A 14,362-nucleotide genomic window follows, 5' to 3' on the forward strand; every position below is an offset into this window, starting at 1 on the left:
GTCCCGGAGCAGCTCCCAGCGGCACGTCCCGGAGCAGCTCCCAGCGGCACGTCCCGGAGCAGCTCCCAGCGGCGCGTCCCGGAACAGCTCCCAGCGGCGCGTCCCGGAACAGCTCCCAGCGGCGCGTCCCGGAGCAGCCCCCAGCGGCGCGTCCCGGAGCAGCTCCCAGCGGCGCATCGGCCGGCGGAGAGGCCGGCGCGGCGCGCGCCGCCCGGTATTTCGGTCCCGTGCCGGGGTCCGGTGGGGTCCGGCGGCGACCGGGCGGCCACACCCAGTGGCGCGCCAGGGGCTCTCGCAGGTCATCGCTTAACTCTGCTCGGGCGTGAGACCGACCCAGGTCAGTGGCCGGCTCCCGCAGGGAGGGCGTGTGATACGGTCTGCGCAGCAGTGGTGTCTGGTGCTTGTGAGCTGGTGCTTTTCGTTTGAGCGGGGCTGGTGATGGTGCTGTTGTCATTTGAACGGATGCGGGCTGCAGAGAGCTGGGCTTCACATGTAGGGCTCTGCGCGGGGGCACGTGCGACTGCTGCCATGAGGAGTCTGATCAGTGCTGCAACCCCCTCGCACCATGGTCCTGACCAGACATAGGAATACAGCCAGATGGAATATTTCTTAGTCCAGCCGAAACAAGAGGGGTGAAATTACGCCGCAGCAGTGCTACCCACTCTCCTCTTCCGGAGCGCATTTCATAGCCGCACACGGAAAACATAATGAGGTTCGACTGTACACCAATGTGCTTTGAGTTTATTCAGAGGCCGTGCACGAAGCCTCATAGATACAAACAGCAGCGCATGCATTTGGCATACGAAACGAAAGTGCGCTGATGGCCGGTGACCCCACCGCCGCCGAACGGGACCGGTTCCACTCATTTCCGAGCACGCCCCTGTCTGTGCGTATTTCTTGAACCAGACGCACAGCACGAACGGCTGCATGGACTGCTGTGAAACAAGCACTTGTGGCGGACTCATCCTCTGTGACGACCCACAACATAGGGTCTGACCCGTCAGATGTCGGTGCCGACCACAGCGCGTGCGAGAACGGGGCATGTTTTGGCATTGAGTAGAGAGGTGCATTTCACTTATTTGGGGTATCGGGTGGAAGGAGGGGTGAGGGTGGAGTCAGAGCTCAACAGTTTTCTCTGAAATTCCAGCTAAGTGCGCGAGTCGTTGGACAACAATGCATATTATCAATCTTCTTATTTCTACGTTTCTGCCTAGACTTTTTTAAAAGCCAGCAGTTAGTCACGTACATATTATGAGTCGTATTGTACCTATCTCGTGAGGGTGGGGAAGGGAGCAAGGGCACTTAACCCTGGGGGCAACTATTTGCGTTCGTCCCTGTCTGTGGGGAACAAGCTGTGCAAGAGCCCAGTGAAATCATGCCAAAATTGATAACCATGTAAAGGCATGTTTCATTAAAACTGGGACAGTGCATTATAATCGACATTTCCACACATGCCGATTGGGACTGCCGATCCTGCATCGGATCAGTTTGTTCAACCTGGAGCCCAGTGGGAAGGCCCCGGCGATTTAGCGCTACAGCAATGAAGAGCGCTGCAGGGACGTCACTGGGACCTACCCGTGACGTCGCAAATGTAAACATACTTGCAAAAGCACTGATGCGCTCAGTAGCAGCGAGCCCGAACGATCCCTGTGAACCTCTGATGATTTTCAAAGCCTAATAGCTCATTATAGAAGAACATGTGGGTGCAGTATTGGTCGATGAAACGCAGGTGTTAGACGGTAGGAAGTGATCCGTGGTTGTGTGCTTCGTCCGTCGTCTGTTTGACAAACCTGCCGCAAATGTAGCCTGGATCCACCCTCGAGAAATCCACGGCATCAATACCTTGCCAGGACATCAATGATTGATGTAAATAGGGAATTAAAGAATTGCAGTGATCTAAAGATTCGGCCAGCAGGGAAGACATTTAAACCAACATTTAAACTGAGTGAAGTATGAAACAGGCACATTATGTGATCAGAACATCTGTAACGAGAAAAGGGGCCATTAAGGCTGTTGTTCAAAATGCGCAGTTGGCAAGGCGTTGCCAGATTTAGCTGATAAAACCGGCAAACGTTTATTGGACGTCTTCTCTTAAACAACTAACGTATACTGCGATCGACATCAAGGTGTTAGCACCTCATTCTTAGCTAAACATTTATGCCATAAATTGAAGTTCTAATCAAGTCTCCACTTGCCAAAGCGCAATTTTCTATTAAAAGCGTTACAGTGTAGCTGGGTGATGCAAAGCTCACACAAGTAGTCTTGACGCTTGTGGCCGAATTCTGGATAGGATGGAAAGAAAGTTGGTCTTTCAAACTTCGCATTACGTTTTTCACGACCCATTCACCGGTCATTTTCATGCACGGATTCCTACTACATGACCCGGGAAGCGTCGCCCACGTCAATAGCCGTGTAGACGCGCGGCGTTTTGACGATCGCCTCTGTGACATTGCCTGGCCATAGCTTTGAAGCACTCCTAGATCACATGGGGGGCGCAGGAACTTCACTCCGCGACGATTATCAATTTAAGACTGGGCCTATGGCAGAGAATTAAAAATAGAAATAAAAAACATCCTCCATACGCTTGCTCACAGTGCTGAAAGGTTGTTGTTACCATTCGATGGAAGGTTCGCAGGGGAATGTACGCCATTTACGCACAGGCGCAAGCACAGTACCTGTAGATGCTACTACAACGCGTGAACATGTCGATCGTTGCACAGGTATGCATATGATGCACGCCGTTTTTTGTAACCTAATACATTACGGCGCTCAGAAGTGTACGCAGCGTGGGCAGAAATCGTGAACGTTTGTTTGTAGCCCTTTCCTTACTTTGGCCTGAAGACAAATTTTCAGTATAAAGCACATAACGTTGAAATTCTGTTCACCGCCGTGAGCAAATGAAACTACAGCTTGGAAAAGTGTCCGCGATCGTCAATAATAAAGCGGAGCGGTATTTTTGCTTGCCAAGGCTATTAGATCCAACAACGGATTAGCTATGCTGCAGGTCCCGATTGGTTTTGGGAAGAGGCATCCTAAACACGCAGCCTCGCTCGCTCCTTCAAACACACAAACACACACACAAACACACACACACACACACACACACACACACACACACACACACACACACACACACACACACACACACACACACACACACACACACATATATATATATATATATATATATATATATATATATATATATATATATATGTGTGTGTGCAATTTCATATTGACATCATGTGTTTGCAATTTTTCATCGGAATATCCACGTAACACAACATGACCACCTTATTCCTGTTTTGTAATCCTGCAAGTTGCGCAGCGATCTCCTTTTCCGTCGTGATTTGTGGTCAAACATCCCGTCCGCCTGGGGCGTATGCACGACGAAAAGGTCGAAAATCGAGGTCAGAGCTGAAGTCAGAAACGAGTATCCGTCGATCACCTTCGTGCCCTTGACAGTTCAGAAACTTCAACTTCCTGTAGCGCGTAAACCGCCTGGAGTTCCAACACCGTGCCCAGGTGTCTAATTGTCAGCTAGTTCCTTTATAGGCTATGCACATCTTGGTGCCTTGGTTCTTCATTACCTTGGGGTTGTGGACTATGTCAGGACCTGCGACAGTCTCGAGACTTTTTAGAATCGGCAGCCCTTGACCACCTACGAACCCCTTATCCGTGTGGTGACCCCTTGGCTATGGTCCCTTTGTCTATCAAGGGACCCATTTCGCATTAAGGGGCATATCGGGGTCTTTCTTCATGTCGGGAGCATTGCCAGCCGAAATTCCTTCGATTCGCAAAGATCCTTTGGCCATCTTGAGACCCCTTGACCAACTACGCGGTCGAGAGATCTCTTCAAAGTATTTGGAAGTTTGTTTCATTCAGCAGGTCCCAGATGCATCATCAGGCGTGAAATTCTTCGAAGAGATGTTGATGCTTTTTCGGTTTCAATTTTCAATTTCAGTGCACCTTTACTTTGCGTAAATCTTCTTGATAATTCAGGGCCATTTGATCGACAGTTTGAAGATATTGCATTGTATCCCAGAACTCGCTACTAGAGCCCCGCTTCGAGTACACCTGAAAGGGGCTCGTTTCGAACTTTATAAGGCCACTGCGGAACCCTTTGAAATTTTGCAGAGCCGAAAACACATTCCTCAAACCTTTCACCAGCAGTTTTCAACCACTGCCCATCTGCCCCCCCCCCCCCCCCACACCCGGATTCATCGCCACTGGTCCCCATCACCGATCCACCGAGGCGGCCGCTGACGTGACCTCGTACGCGGCCAGGTGTCCGACGATGGTGCACTGGAAGCGGGACCTCGACCTCTACACCATCGGCCGCCCGCTGGAACGCAATGCCGGCTTCTGGCTCAACTACATGAAGGGCCTGAAAGGTACGCCTGCGTCCAGAGCAGCGCTCCCCAGCTGTGGGACGCCCGACAGGGTCATAACCATGGTAACGCCGTCTTCCGCTGCCTCTTGCGCCGGGAATGTGTGCTGCTCGCCTGCCTTTTACAGCATCCCGCTCGCTAACGCTGCTGCAAACGCGCGACCACTCAGCTGATAACCCTGCGCCAGCTGACTGCTGCGGCTGGCGCTGCCGGCGGCGCAAGCGGCAGCGCCAGCGGCAGCAGCCATCATCGGCCCAGTCGAAGGGGGACGGGGGAGGGCGGGGGACAGAACATGGCCCGGGTCTTGGCGACGGGCCGGGAGTCGCCACCGTCACCGCACGTCACCGCCCGTCACCCAGGTGTTGGGACGGGCACGCTGCCAGGCCGGACCACCGTCCCGGCCCTGAACGGCCGGAACTGTCGCCCTCCCCCTCTGCAACGACCACGGTCACAGCAGCGGCAGATCATCACCGGCACGTGCGATGGCCACACCCGCCGCTGAGGAGGGCCGCAGGTGGCGCCATCTGCGTCCACCGGCAGCGGGACCGGGTGCTATCCCGGAGTGACGGTGGACGGCGCGACGTGGCGACCCCGAGCGGTTTTTGCGTGTCGGCCGGGGAGGTCGGGGCCTTGCCAGCCGGCACCGGCCGCGGCCGGCCGCCTGGAGCTGCGGCGGCGGCCGTATTTTTGGCTCCGCTCGGCGGCTGGCAACGTCGCCGACCTAAAACGGCGCGGAATGCTGGCAGAGGCGCGGAGCCGGCGCCGACGGGGCCCCGACGTCGTACCGCTACCGCTCACGCGGTCCATTCCGCATCGGTACAGGTAGGGGCTCCGATACCGGTCGACAGCCAAGACCGCGGACCGCCGCGCAGGGCTCGGGCGTTGGTCGAGCGCGTTTACGTGAGGGGTGGAGACTGGTCCAGCGCAGCGTCCATGCGAGCCTTCGCCCTCGGCCTCGGCTTCGGTCATGTAGACACGTGCCAGTACTTGCACCACAGGTGGGGAGCCTGTCCTGTGACCAGGTGACAGTCAGCCAGCCGGGACCGACGTGCTTTAGCGGTGAGCACTCGACGCTGTGTCTCACGCGTCGGTCAGGGCGATTTGAAACCTCGTCTTTGTTTCTGAAGGTCGGTAGGTCATTTGCCATCCCCGCAGTGCACCATGCCGAACACCAGCAGTCAGAGGCTCAGTTCAAGGGAAGCGTCGGTCGAAGCAGACCGTTGTGGTTTTGATACAAGACAAATGTCGCAAGCATTTTCGGGAACCAGATGAATCAGGGCCCGGCGGATTATTGCAAACAACATTTAACAAAATTCGCACAACCTATCGTATCCGAAATTTAGGAGCGGTTAGAACACCGCCGTTGTAGGGAGTTTGCATTCCTTCGGACAAACGACCACGTAAGCGCATTGCTTGTCCGGACAGACGCATCACGGTTGTATCCATAAGCTGAATTTATAAATATATGAGTCCTATACAACCAACTCAGTTTTGTGTCCAGATCTCATCAAACTACCCCTCAGCACACCAGTAATTTGTCGCCTGTGGGAGCCCTTCTGACCCCGTGTCGGCGCCGACACCCGCGGTCTGTCCAGGTCAGCCCAGATCAGGTCAATGGAACTCGGCCGAGGTTACCCGGCGCACATGACCCGTGTCGGCGCCGGCAGTCGAGTCCCGGGCGCAGCGCGGCACCACTCCACCTCTGGTCAGCGACTCGATCCGCGTCGACCGTCAGTACAGCTCGGAGGTGGCCACCAGCAAGCGTAGCGTCGAGGTCAAGCAGGCGCTGGTGGCGGTCAAGGAGACGCGACCCGTCTATCAGCTGAGGATGGCGCCGGCCGTGCCGCAGTATACGGCCGGCAACTGACCTGACCTCCGTAGGTTGGACGGGAGCTCAGTAAGCGGCCTGTGGGGCCGGCGCCGCGCCGCGCATGCTTCTTCCGGAGTGGTGTAGGGAGCGACGCAATAGACACCCAGTAGCGGCTAGACCCTGGAGCGCGAGAGCAGAGTAGTGAAGCTACCTTGTTAGCAGCGTCCCCGCTCCAGCACGCATTGGAAGCATCGACGTGGAGGTCAAGCTACCCAGAACGAAAGAGGCTGTGGTAAAGAGGCCTTGCCGTGCGTGACGGCGAGTGAGTAACAACCCTGAGGTCAAGATGCTCGGGTCAGGGCCTCGGTGAGATGCTCGAATCCTTCTAGCGGAGAAGTTGTGCCGCATGTTCCACGACGTATGTGAAGATGTAAAAACGTATGGATGCCAAAAACTCAGCTGTGCTGTAGTGCGTTAGAAAGAGATCCACACCACGCACGGTGAGCTGCATTTTTAGTTAAGAGGCAAGCTGCCCCGCTGCTTCCTTCTCCCCAGCCGGCGGCTGTGCTTGGATGGAACACCGTGCCATGTAGAGAAGTCTGCGCACTTCCGTCTGCAAACCATAGGCACGACAGACATCAAACAAAAATGATCTTTGTCCAGTTTTACCACAGATATTCCAGTTTTATTTTCGACGCCTTGATGGGAATGATGACGGCTGAGGTTTATTTCCACCCAGTAGATATTAAACGACATGCATCCTTTCCAAACAGCATCTCGCCAGTAAATGGCCAATATGGGGACATGCGTTTAGTTGTTCGTGATGTGCTATTTTTCATCAGATGCGGCGTAAAAAAGTGAACATGTGGGACCACCACGGCTAAGTGGCTGCCATCTCACAACTGCAGAAAGAGTCTCTTATGGCTGATGAGACAAAAACGTTCAGAAATGCATGGGACATTCACTCTTGATTTTGCGCTCATCCGTTCATGTTTATAAAGATAAAACGTTGCTTATCAAGGGATTTTTGAGCAATATTCGTACATTCGAATGGTTCATACAGCTTTTCACGGTTAGTCCACAGGCTTCACCAACATTTGCTTCTTTAACAGCAAAAACACCGACTTGAAGTGCAGAACTAAGGCCACCAGATTGGTACCCATGTTTCAACAAAACGCCAAGCTCTCATTTTACCAGTTAACACGCGCTCGGGTGGGTGTCATTTTACCAGTTAACACGCGCTCGGGTGGGTGTCAAATTGACCGCCGAGGTTTTTCCAAAATGTTTTCCGAAGCTGCGCCAAATGCTGCATAGCTATAGACAATTGAATAGCGGATCGTTTGGTATCAACAATTTAGATGTACCTTGTAAGGTTGCTGACCTATGACAAGTCAAAGTCAGGCCATGGTTTCAGCGAGGTCAATTTCTGGGTAATCGTTTACTCTGATGCAACCACGGGGTGTTAGACGAAGCCATACGCCTCTGAGATACTTTCTTAGGCTACACAAATATTGAGGGAGCAAATTAAGTTGACCTAAGATCAGGTATGAGCGTCAGGCCAAGATCAAAACCAACCTGTTTTATTACTCTAAGGCCTGCTGTTTAGGATAGTTTCTGGTGCTCATTTCAAATTTATTGAAAGCAGAAGCCGCATTATGCATCTTCAATGGACTTCTTAGAGATCAGAATAAGTCATTGACCTAAAATTATCTTGGTGAACATTTTGTTTTTAGAAACATACTGCCTAGCATAATCTTTGTCGTTTATTCAGGTGCATGAATCAGAGCAGTGTTGTATGATTTTGGTCATTATGATCTTTAATAGGTTAAACGAGGTCACTGACCTGAAATGAACGAGCAACCTTTTGCTTAGAAACAGTTATCTAGGTTCTGGGGGCACTTTGGAGACCAACCTGGAATTTGACTTTGTTTGACCTTAATTGACCCAAAGGTCATGACCTACGAACCTCTTACTTTGACCTAAATAAGTTCACGTACAGGTCAAGACACTGTAAACTTGGTATCTCTAGCTTTCTTAGTTCCCAAGATCTCAGCGGGATCAAATTGGCCCCCCATCCGAGCAAAGGGTATCTAGCCGGCCACCAGACGCGTGTTGACCAATCTCCCGTCTGGCGGTGGACACAATGGAAACGAACCAATGACTAGAGCTCAGCATAGCCCGTTTTTTTAACACGCCATCCCTCACGGCTGTACAAAGCTTTTGCAAGCAGCTCGCAGTGCTGGAGCGCTATGCTGAAAGTCTCGACCGTCAGCTACATATCTATCTTTGCTTGATCTGGTTAAGCTTTGGTTAAATTCATCGAGGTCAAGCAATCAGCTATTTTCCTACCAATCTTAAAAAGCATATCGGAAAGGTGTCCTACCTCTCGCAGGTTTGCACAGGTGTTTGCCCCCCCCCCCCTACCGATCCCCGACGGCGGCTGATCCGGCCTTGACGGTCGCCTCTGACCTCAGGTGATCACGGCGATACTACCCCGACACGCAGCGAGCCGGTGATACCAGCGGCGCCGCTGCCGGTCCGCACGCCGCCGCGCGCCGCTGGGCCGGCCGCCGCCGCCAAGGACCCCCTCAGCGACCCGTTCTTCACTGCGCCCGACCCGCTGGACGACGTGAACCTGCCCATGGCGCCGGCCTACGATGACGTGCGTGGCATCATCGACCGCGCGCGCAGGCGCCACCGCGACCTCCGGGCCGACGCCGACAAGCGCGCGGCGCGCTTCTAGAGCGGCGGCGGCGGCGCGGACGGCGGCGGGGGCGCCGTCTGGCGGGCCGGTCAGCGGCGGCCCGCCTGGGGGCGGCGGCGACCCCGCCCGCCCGTTACAGCCGGCGTGACGTCACTCCGCTGACGTGACGTCACCCCGCGTGACGCGCCGCGAGAAGGGACGGGTCGACGGTGGTGGTGCGCTGGCGCGGCTGAGCTAGTTTCGTGTGCCGTCTTGTGGCGGCGGATGCACTGGCATCCGATCAAAAGAGCCGGGGCAGTGCTGGGCGATGTCTGGAGACGGTAACGCCTTGACGATGTTGGGACTTCAGGATCGCTGGTGACGAGCTGCGCCGCGGAGGAACCCTGCTACGGAAGACGAATACACGGATGTTGGGAGCGAATACAAGGGTATTCCCCAATATATGCCAGTGGGTTTCGAATCTGAATGACGGCTTTGCCGGAGGCCGTAGCAGACGAGTAGGGAGCGGTGGTGGTGTCTTGGTTAAGATGCTCGTCTCTGGACCCGTCGGCACCCGCTTCGGGTCCCGGCCACACCACCACCGCATGCCACATGGTACCCAATAAAGGCATCCCGTCTCGAAACGACCCTGGAACTCTGCGAGGCGTGAAACCCGAATCATTATAACAGATTCGTAATCGATGGCCTCGAATGTCAAGGGTTATGCACGTCCTGAAATCAATTAAGTCTTATGAGACAAAGTGCCTCGTATTTAAAAACGTGTCGGATGTAAATTTATCAGTTGCTTATCTCCCAACTCAGCAATTTTGGCATGAAAGATGGGCATAATGCATAGCACGACTATACTTATGGCATTAACGATGCAAATTCCACGCACCCGAAGATAACGATCTTGAAAAACTCCTTGGAAGACTATTTGCCAAGCGGAAGGTGGAATGGCACGACTTCCGAAGGCGCCGGCCAACCTCTGGAGCCCAGCCAACGGAGGACCACTAACTAATATATGACATCACTCTGCGCAGGTAGGACTAATCTAACCGACACTGGGCGCGTAAAAACACTCTTAACTGCCTGCTGAAATGAAGCGCAACTGAGCTCGATACATAACAGCGCTACTAACGGCACTTTAATCTCGTAACCGTCATGACACTTTTCTGGAGTCAGTGATTGAAGCCAGCTGAACATTTAAGAGTGTCACGCCTGCTGTCACATATCGTCCACGTGCTGTGCATTCGTGACCATTTACATATCCTGCGTTGTGTGCAGCACACACCCACGCCGCGCTGGTGTGTGATGATAGCGCCGATATGCACCGCCTGTCCCTGTCACTGCGTCCATGCAGCCTGCCACGTGAAGTCGACGACCTGGCCGCCAGCCGGGCTCCGGCGGACGGCCGGGGATCCCGCCGCGGGCTCCGGCTGACGGCCAGGGCTCCCGCCGCGGGCTCCGGCGGACGGCCAGGGATCCCGCCGCGGGCTCCGGCGGACGGCCAGGGATCCCGCCGCGGGCTCCGGCTGACGGCCAGGGATCCCGCCGCGGGCTCCGGCGGACGGCCCGGGCTTTCTCCGCGGGCTCCGGCTGACGGCCAGGGCTCCCGCCACGGGCTCCGGCTGACGGCCAGGGATCCCGCCGCGGGCCCCGGCTGACGGCCAGGACTCCCGCCGCCATCCGCTAGCTGTGACCCGGCGCCCCCGCCCCTGTCCGGCAGGCGAGCGCGAGGACTCGCGGCGCATCCCGAGCGTGCCGTGCCCCAGCGTCGGCTCGCACCCGTACTGGGCCGAGACGCCGACCCGGCGCGACCTGATGGACCCGCGCTTCGGCGACCCGCTCGGCGCCGCCGGCATCGCACACAGCGCCGAGTTTGACGACCTGCGCGACATCATGGCGCGCGCCAACCGCCGACGCCGTCAGCAGGAGATCGACGACCAGCGGCGCGCGCTCGGCCTGTACCCCTAAAGGTGGCGCAGCGGGCGCGGTGGGCGGGCGGCGGGGCGGACACAACGGCGGGGGCCAACGGCGAGGGAGGCGCCACTCAGGCGTCGGCCGCGTCAGTTTTGTCGGCTTTGGCTGAATACACCCAGTGACGAGACCGTTTCGTTTGATGAAAGGGCACGCAGCAAATGCCGCGTGTGATGACGGCGAAAGTTAAGGACATGGTACCTATGACAACAGCCGCTGTGGCCTACAAACGGGATGTCGTTCATGCAGACAAGCTTATCCGTGACCATCATGAACAGGGCATATGCGCAGAAGCGTCTCAGGAAGTTTGCGCAGAGGTGAATTACAGCTTTGAAAGATCCTTTCCAGGTATCGCCATGGGGTCAATACTCCCGTTGGAAAATAGGGCGTGGGGAAGGGAGTCAAGCCCCGCCTTCCCTATCTGTTCCTAACCCGAGGGACAGTGAATGACACTCAATGTTTAAATTTCGGCAAACAGCAGCGCAAGCTGACTTGGAGAGCACCCAATACGAGCATTTGAAATAAGTGTCCTCACAAAGCCCTTCAGCCAGTTTACTCACTTGCCGTGAGTATCAGCATTACTCCAAAGCTATCCCTCATCCGCGTGGTGAGGCAGTCCGGTCCGGTCTGACCACCAGCCCGAGCCGCCGCGGGCGATGCCGTCGTTGCGTGACCCGAGGTCCTGTCGGCGGCATGCCAGCCGCAGACCCAGCCACCCCCAGGGAAAACCCGGCCCACTCGCTGCCAGCGTGTTACGTCACGGCGCGGCGCCGGCTCGCAAATAGCCGGCAGCGACAGCACGCTGTCGCCGGCATGGTATGCTGCGCCGCAACAAATATGCAGGCCGATGCGAGCACGCCATGGCTTTCTCAGCTGTTGTTTGATGCGAACCAGCAGCAACAAAGGAACAACGACAGAAAACTCAAGGTCCTAATCCAGCTGTGTCGTGTCTTTACAAAATACCTTCAATTTCTACGCTTTAGTAGTTATCAGATAATACGTACGAAGCACAACATAGAGCTTTGACTGACGGTGCACTTCAAAAATGAACAGGCATCTGATCGCAGTGGCAAGATGGTGTCCGCTGCCTATAAGCATTCAAACAGTTAGGTAGCTGTAGGCCTGAAAGAGACGGAGTTGCAGGGCTGAAGAAAACATTGGAACGCTGCCCGGCACGAACCGGCGGGCTTCACAATGTAAACAGCATCTCTGATCTGTGTTTCCCCGAAGTCACGAGTCATACACAGATTATTGGCTATGTTACCACGCCGCACGCTAGTAACTGATGCTTAGCTTAGTTATTATTGCTAGCCACTCATATAGCTGCAATAAAAACTCGCCCTTTTTCGGCAATGAAATCGGAAATGCTGCAGCGATGGAATCTGTAAGTGCTGCGGCGATGAAATTTGTAAGTGCTGCGGCCATGGAATCCGTGGCCGCAGGACTGCGTGACCGTCACAGGTGGTGAAGGGACTGGGCTGGGGCAGCACGGCGAAGAAGCGATGCATAGCTGTGGTGGACGCGTGGCAAAGGTCACAAGGCAACAGGAAACCATCTGAAAGCCTCGGGGAGTTAGAGTCATCATTATTGTTAGCGGGAGAATATTGCGGCAATGAGTAAATCAACCAAGTAGTTGGGGGCTGCAATAAATGCGGATCATGGATGAAAACGCACGAACAATCGTATTATAGTGAAAACGGTGTTACGGCGCTACATCTATTCCGGTAAGTAGTGGAAGGTATCGCCTCCTGTCTTGACGCCTGGTGCTCAATGCGCCATTCCGACACAACACTTATGGATGAAATTCAGAACGAATTCATGTTGTTATTGGTTTCATATTTGCAATGCTATTTAAGACACTTAGATGCAGTCAGATGTGGTTTGAATACTCGCCGCCGGTTAAGACATGACATAAAAATCACTGTATTGCACACATTCAATTGTCGGACCCGACATCATTTTCGGAGGTGGTTACAGAACGTGGCTCTTTTTTCGCGGCATGCATTGTAAAGCTGTAGTATCGTCCACTCTCACAGCCCGGCCAAACACTAAGTCAGGTGTTACCGTGAGTATTTTCCCAATACTTCGGTAATAACAACAAAACAATAATATAACGTCCGAGGCGTCCGAACACGTCGCGCCCCCGCCACGCGCCACCTCATCAAGGCCAACTCTCTCGCGCAACTGCCACTTGCCTGGCGCGTAGGCTCCCTAAACAACTGCCATACACCACAAAAGCCTGCAAAGAAAAAATGAAGTTTCTAGCCGTCAGTGCTTCGATTTGTGTTTGGAACATAAAGCAGCCTCCAATCACTTGACTTTGATCTCAAAATGCCCACTATCTTTTTTATATGGATCGTTGATATGGGACCATCCTATATCTTTAAACATTCTGCCTGTCCATCAGTACCTCTCCATATAGTGCGGAGCGACTATTGTTTTTAACACTGAACAGCGTTACAATTAAATTTCAAAATGCAGCAAGATTTTAACATGTAAAATCATCTATTTTTACATAAAGAAGAATTAGGAACTCCCTTAGCCTTAGAAACACCACCCATAACAAATAGAGGCCGCAGAAACTCGGGTAACTCCGGTAAGCGTGTATCGTTTATTCCCAATCCTCGAAATCACGCGGTCGTCGAAAGCCAATATACGTGCCTTTGGCACCCTCTTAGTTGTGACTGCATATTTCCTCTATTTCGCTGCGGTCAGGCATTAAAGAAGCTTCATGCTTAACACCTGCTCTGAATTTCTGGCACCACAAACGCTCACGAATAGCTGAGATTGTCACCTTCTGTTTTGTTTATGCAGTATAGCTCTCGCCTCCAGATGTTACGGATAGACCAGACCACTAAATCTTATCAAACCCTATGGCCGCCACCAGCTCGCTCGCATGAAAGCCAGTTCGCCCACTCCGGTGCACCATCCGGCATGCAAAACGGATCGTTGACACCCTCATGGCCACGGGCTGCCAAGGACGACCGCAACCGGCAGCCTTCGCGCTGGTTAGCATTGGAACAGGCCCAGCTGGCAGGCGGTGCGCCCTATGATAACCGACAGTATACCGGGCCTCGTCAAATAAACATGCTGCGAGGCGTCACCTGTTTCTGCAACAAGGTGGCAGCACTGACGGGATTCGGTCTTCGGGTACGGGCCAGCCACCTGCAGCACCCGTCACTGGGTGCGGGGAGGCCAACAGAATCGTCACTGGACCGGGGACGCCGGGCCGTGTCACTGGTTACTAACCCCGCACCATCCAATTGTTGTGGCTTCTGCACGCGGGACAGACGATCGGGCGATGGCGTCAGAACGGATCTCCGGATTAGAGATGTGGGTTGTCGCCAGAGCACAGGGCACAGCGGTGGGACTCATGCGGGCATGTGCTCAGTAGCGGGGCCTGGATCACCCATCCGTCCGTCGCTACGTCCGCAGTACCAAACCATCCCAATCACTGAGGTTCCCATCCGCATCATCACTACATCACCCACCCATCCG

General features: G+C 54.5%; 1 protein-coding gene across 4 annotated transcripts; it reads left to right on the forward strand.

Annotated features, from left to right (window-relative positions):
• The first annotated feature begins 208 nt into the window (after positions 1 to 208).
• On the forward strand, positions 209 to 10,989 carry LOC119114573 (uncharacterized). Of its 4 annotated transcripts, none has more exons than XM_037238662.1 (4): positions 209 to 337; positions 4,288 to 4,394; positions 6,059 to 6,288; positions 8,676 to 9,353. In XM_037238662.1, exons 2-3 carry the CDS (start codon positions 4,298 to 4,300, stop codon positions 6,256 to 6,258), a joined length of 297 nt encoding a protein of 98 aa, XP_037094557.1. In that variant the 5' UTR covers positions 209 to 337; positions 4,288 to 4,297; the 3' UTR covers positions 6,259 to 6,288; positions 8,676 to 9,353. The 4 variants fall into 4 exon arrangements, with proteins under 4 accessions (XP_037094557.1, XP_037094559.1, XP_037094556.1 ...); XM_037238664.1 differs by having other exon boundaries at positions 6,059 to 6,268; XM_037238661.1 differs by lacking the exons at positions 6,059 to 6,288; positions 8,676 to 9,353 and adding an exon at positions 10,614 to 10,989.
• The last annotated feature ends 3,373 nt before the right edge of the window (positions 10,990 to 14,362 follow it).

The sequence above is a fragment of the Pollicipes pollicipes genome, unplaced genomic scaffold (genome assembly GCF_011947565.3).
Source record: "Pollicipes pollicipes isolate AB1234 unplaced genomic scaffold, Ppol_2.1 Scaffold_2663;HRSCAF=3118_pilon_pilon_pilon, whole genome shotgun sequence".
In the NCBI taxonomy this organism is placed as follows: domain Eukaryota; kingdom Metazoa; phylum Arthropoda; class Thecostraca; order Pollicipedomorpha; family Pollicipedidae; genus Pollicipes; species Pollicipes pollicipes.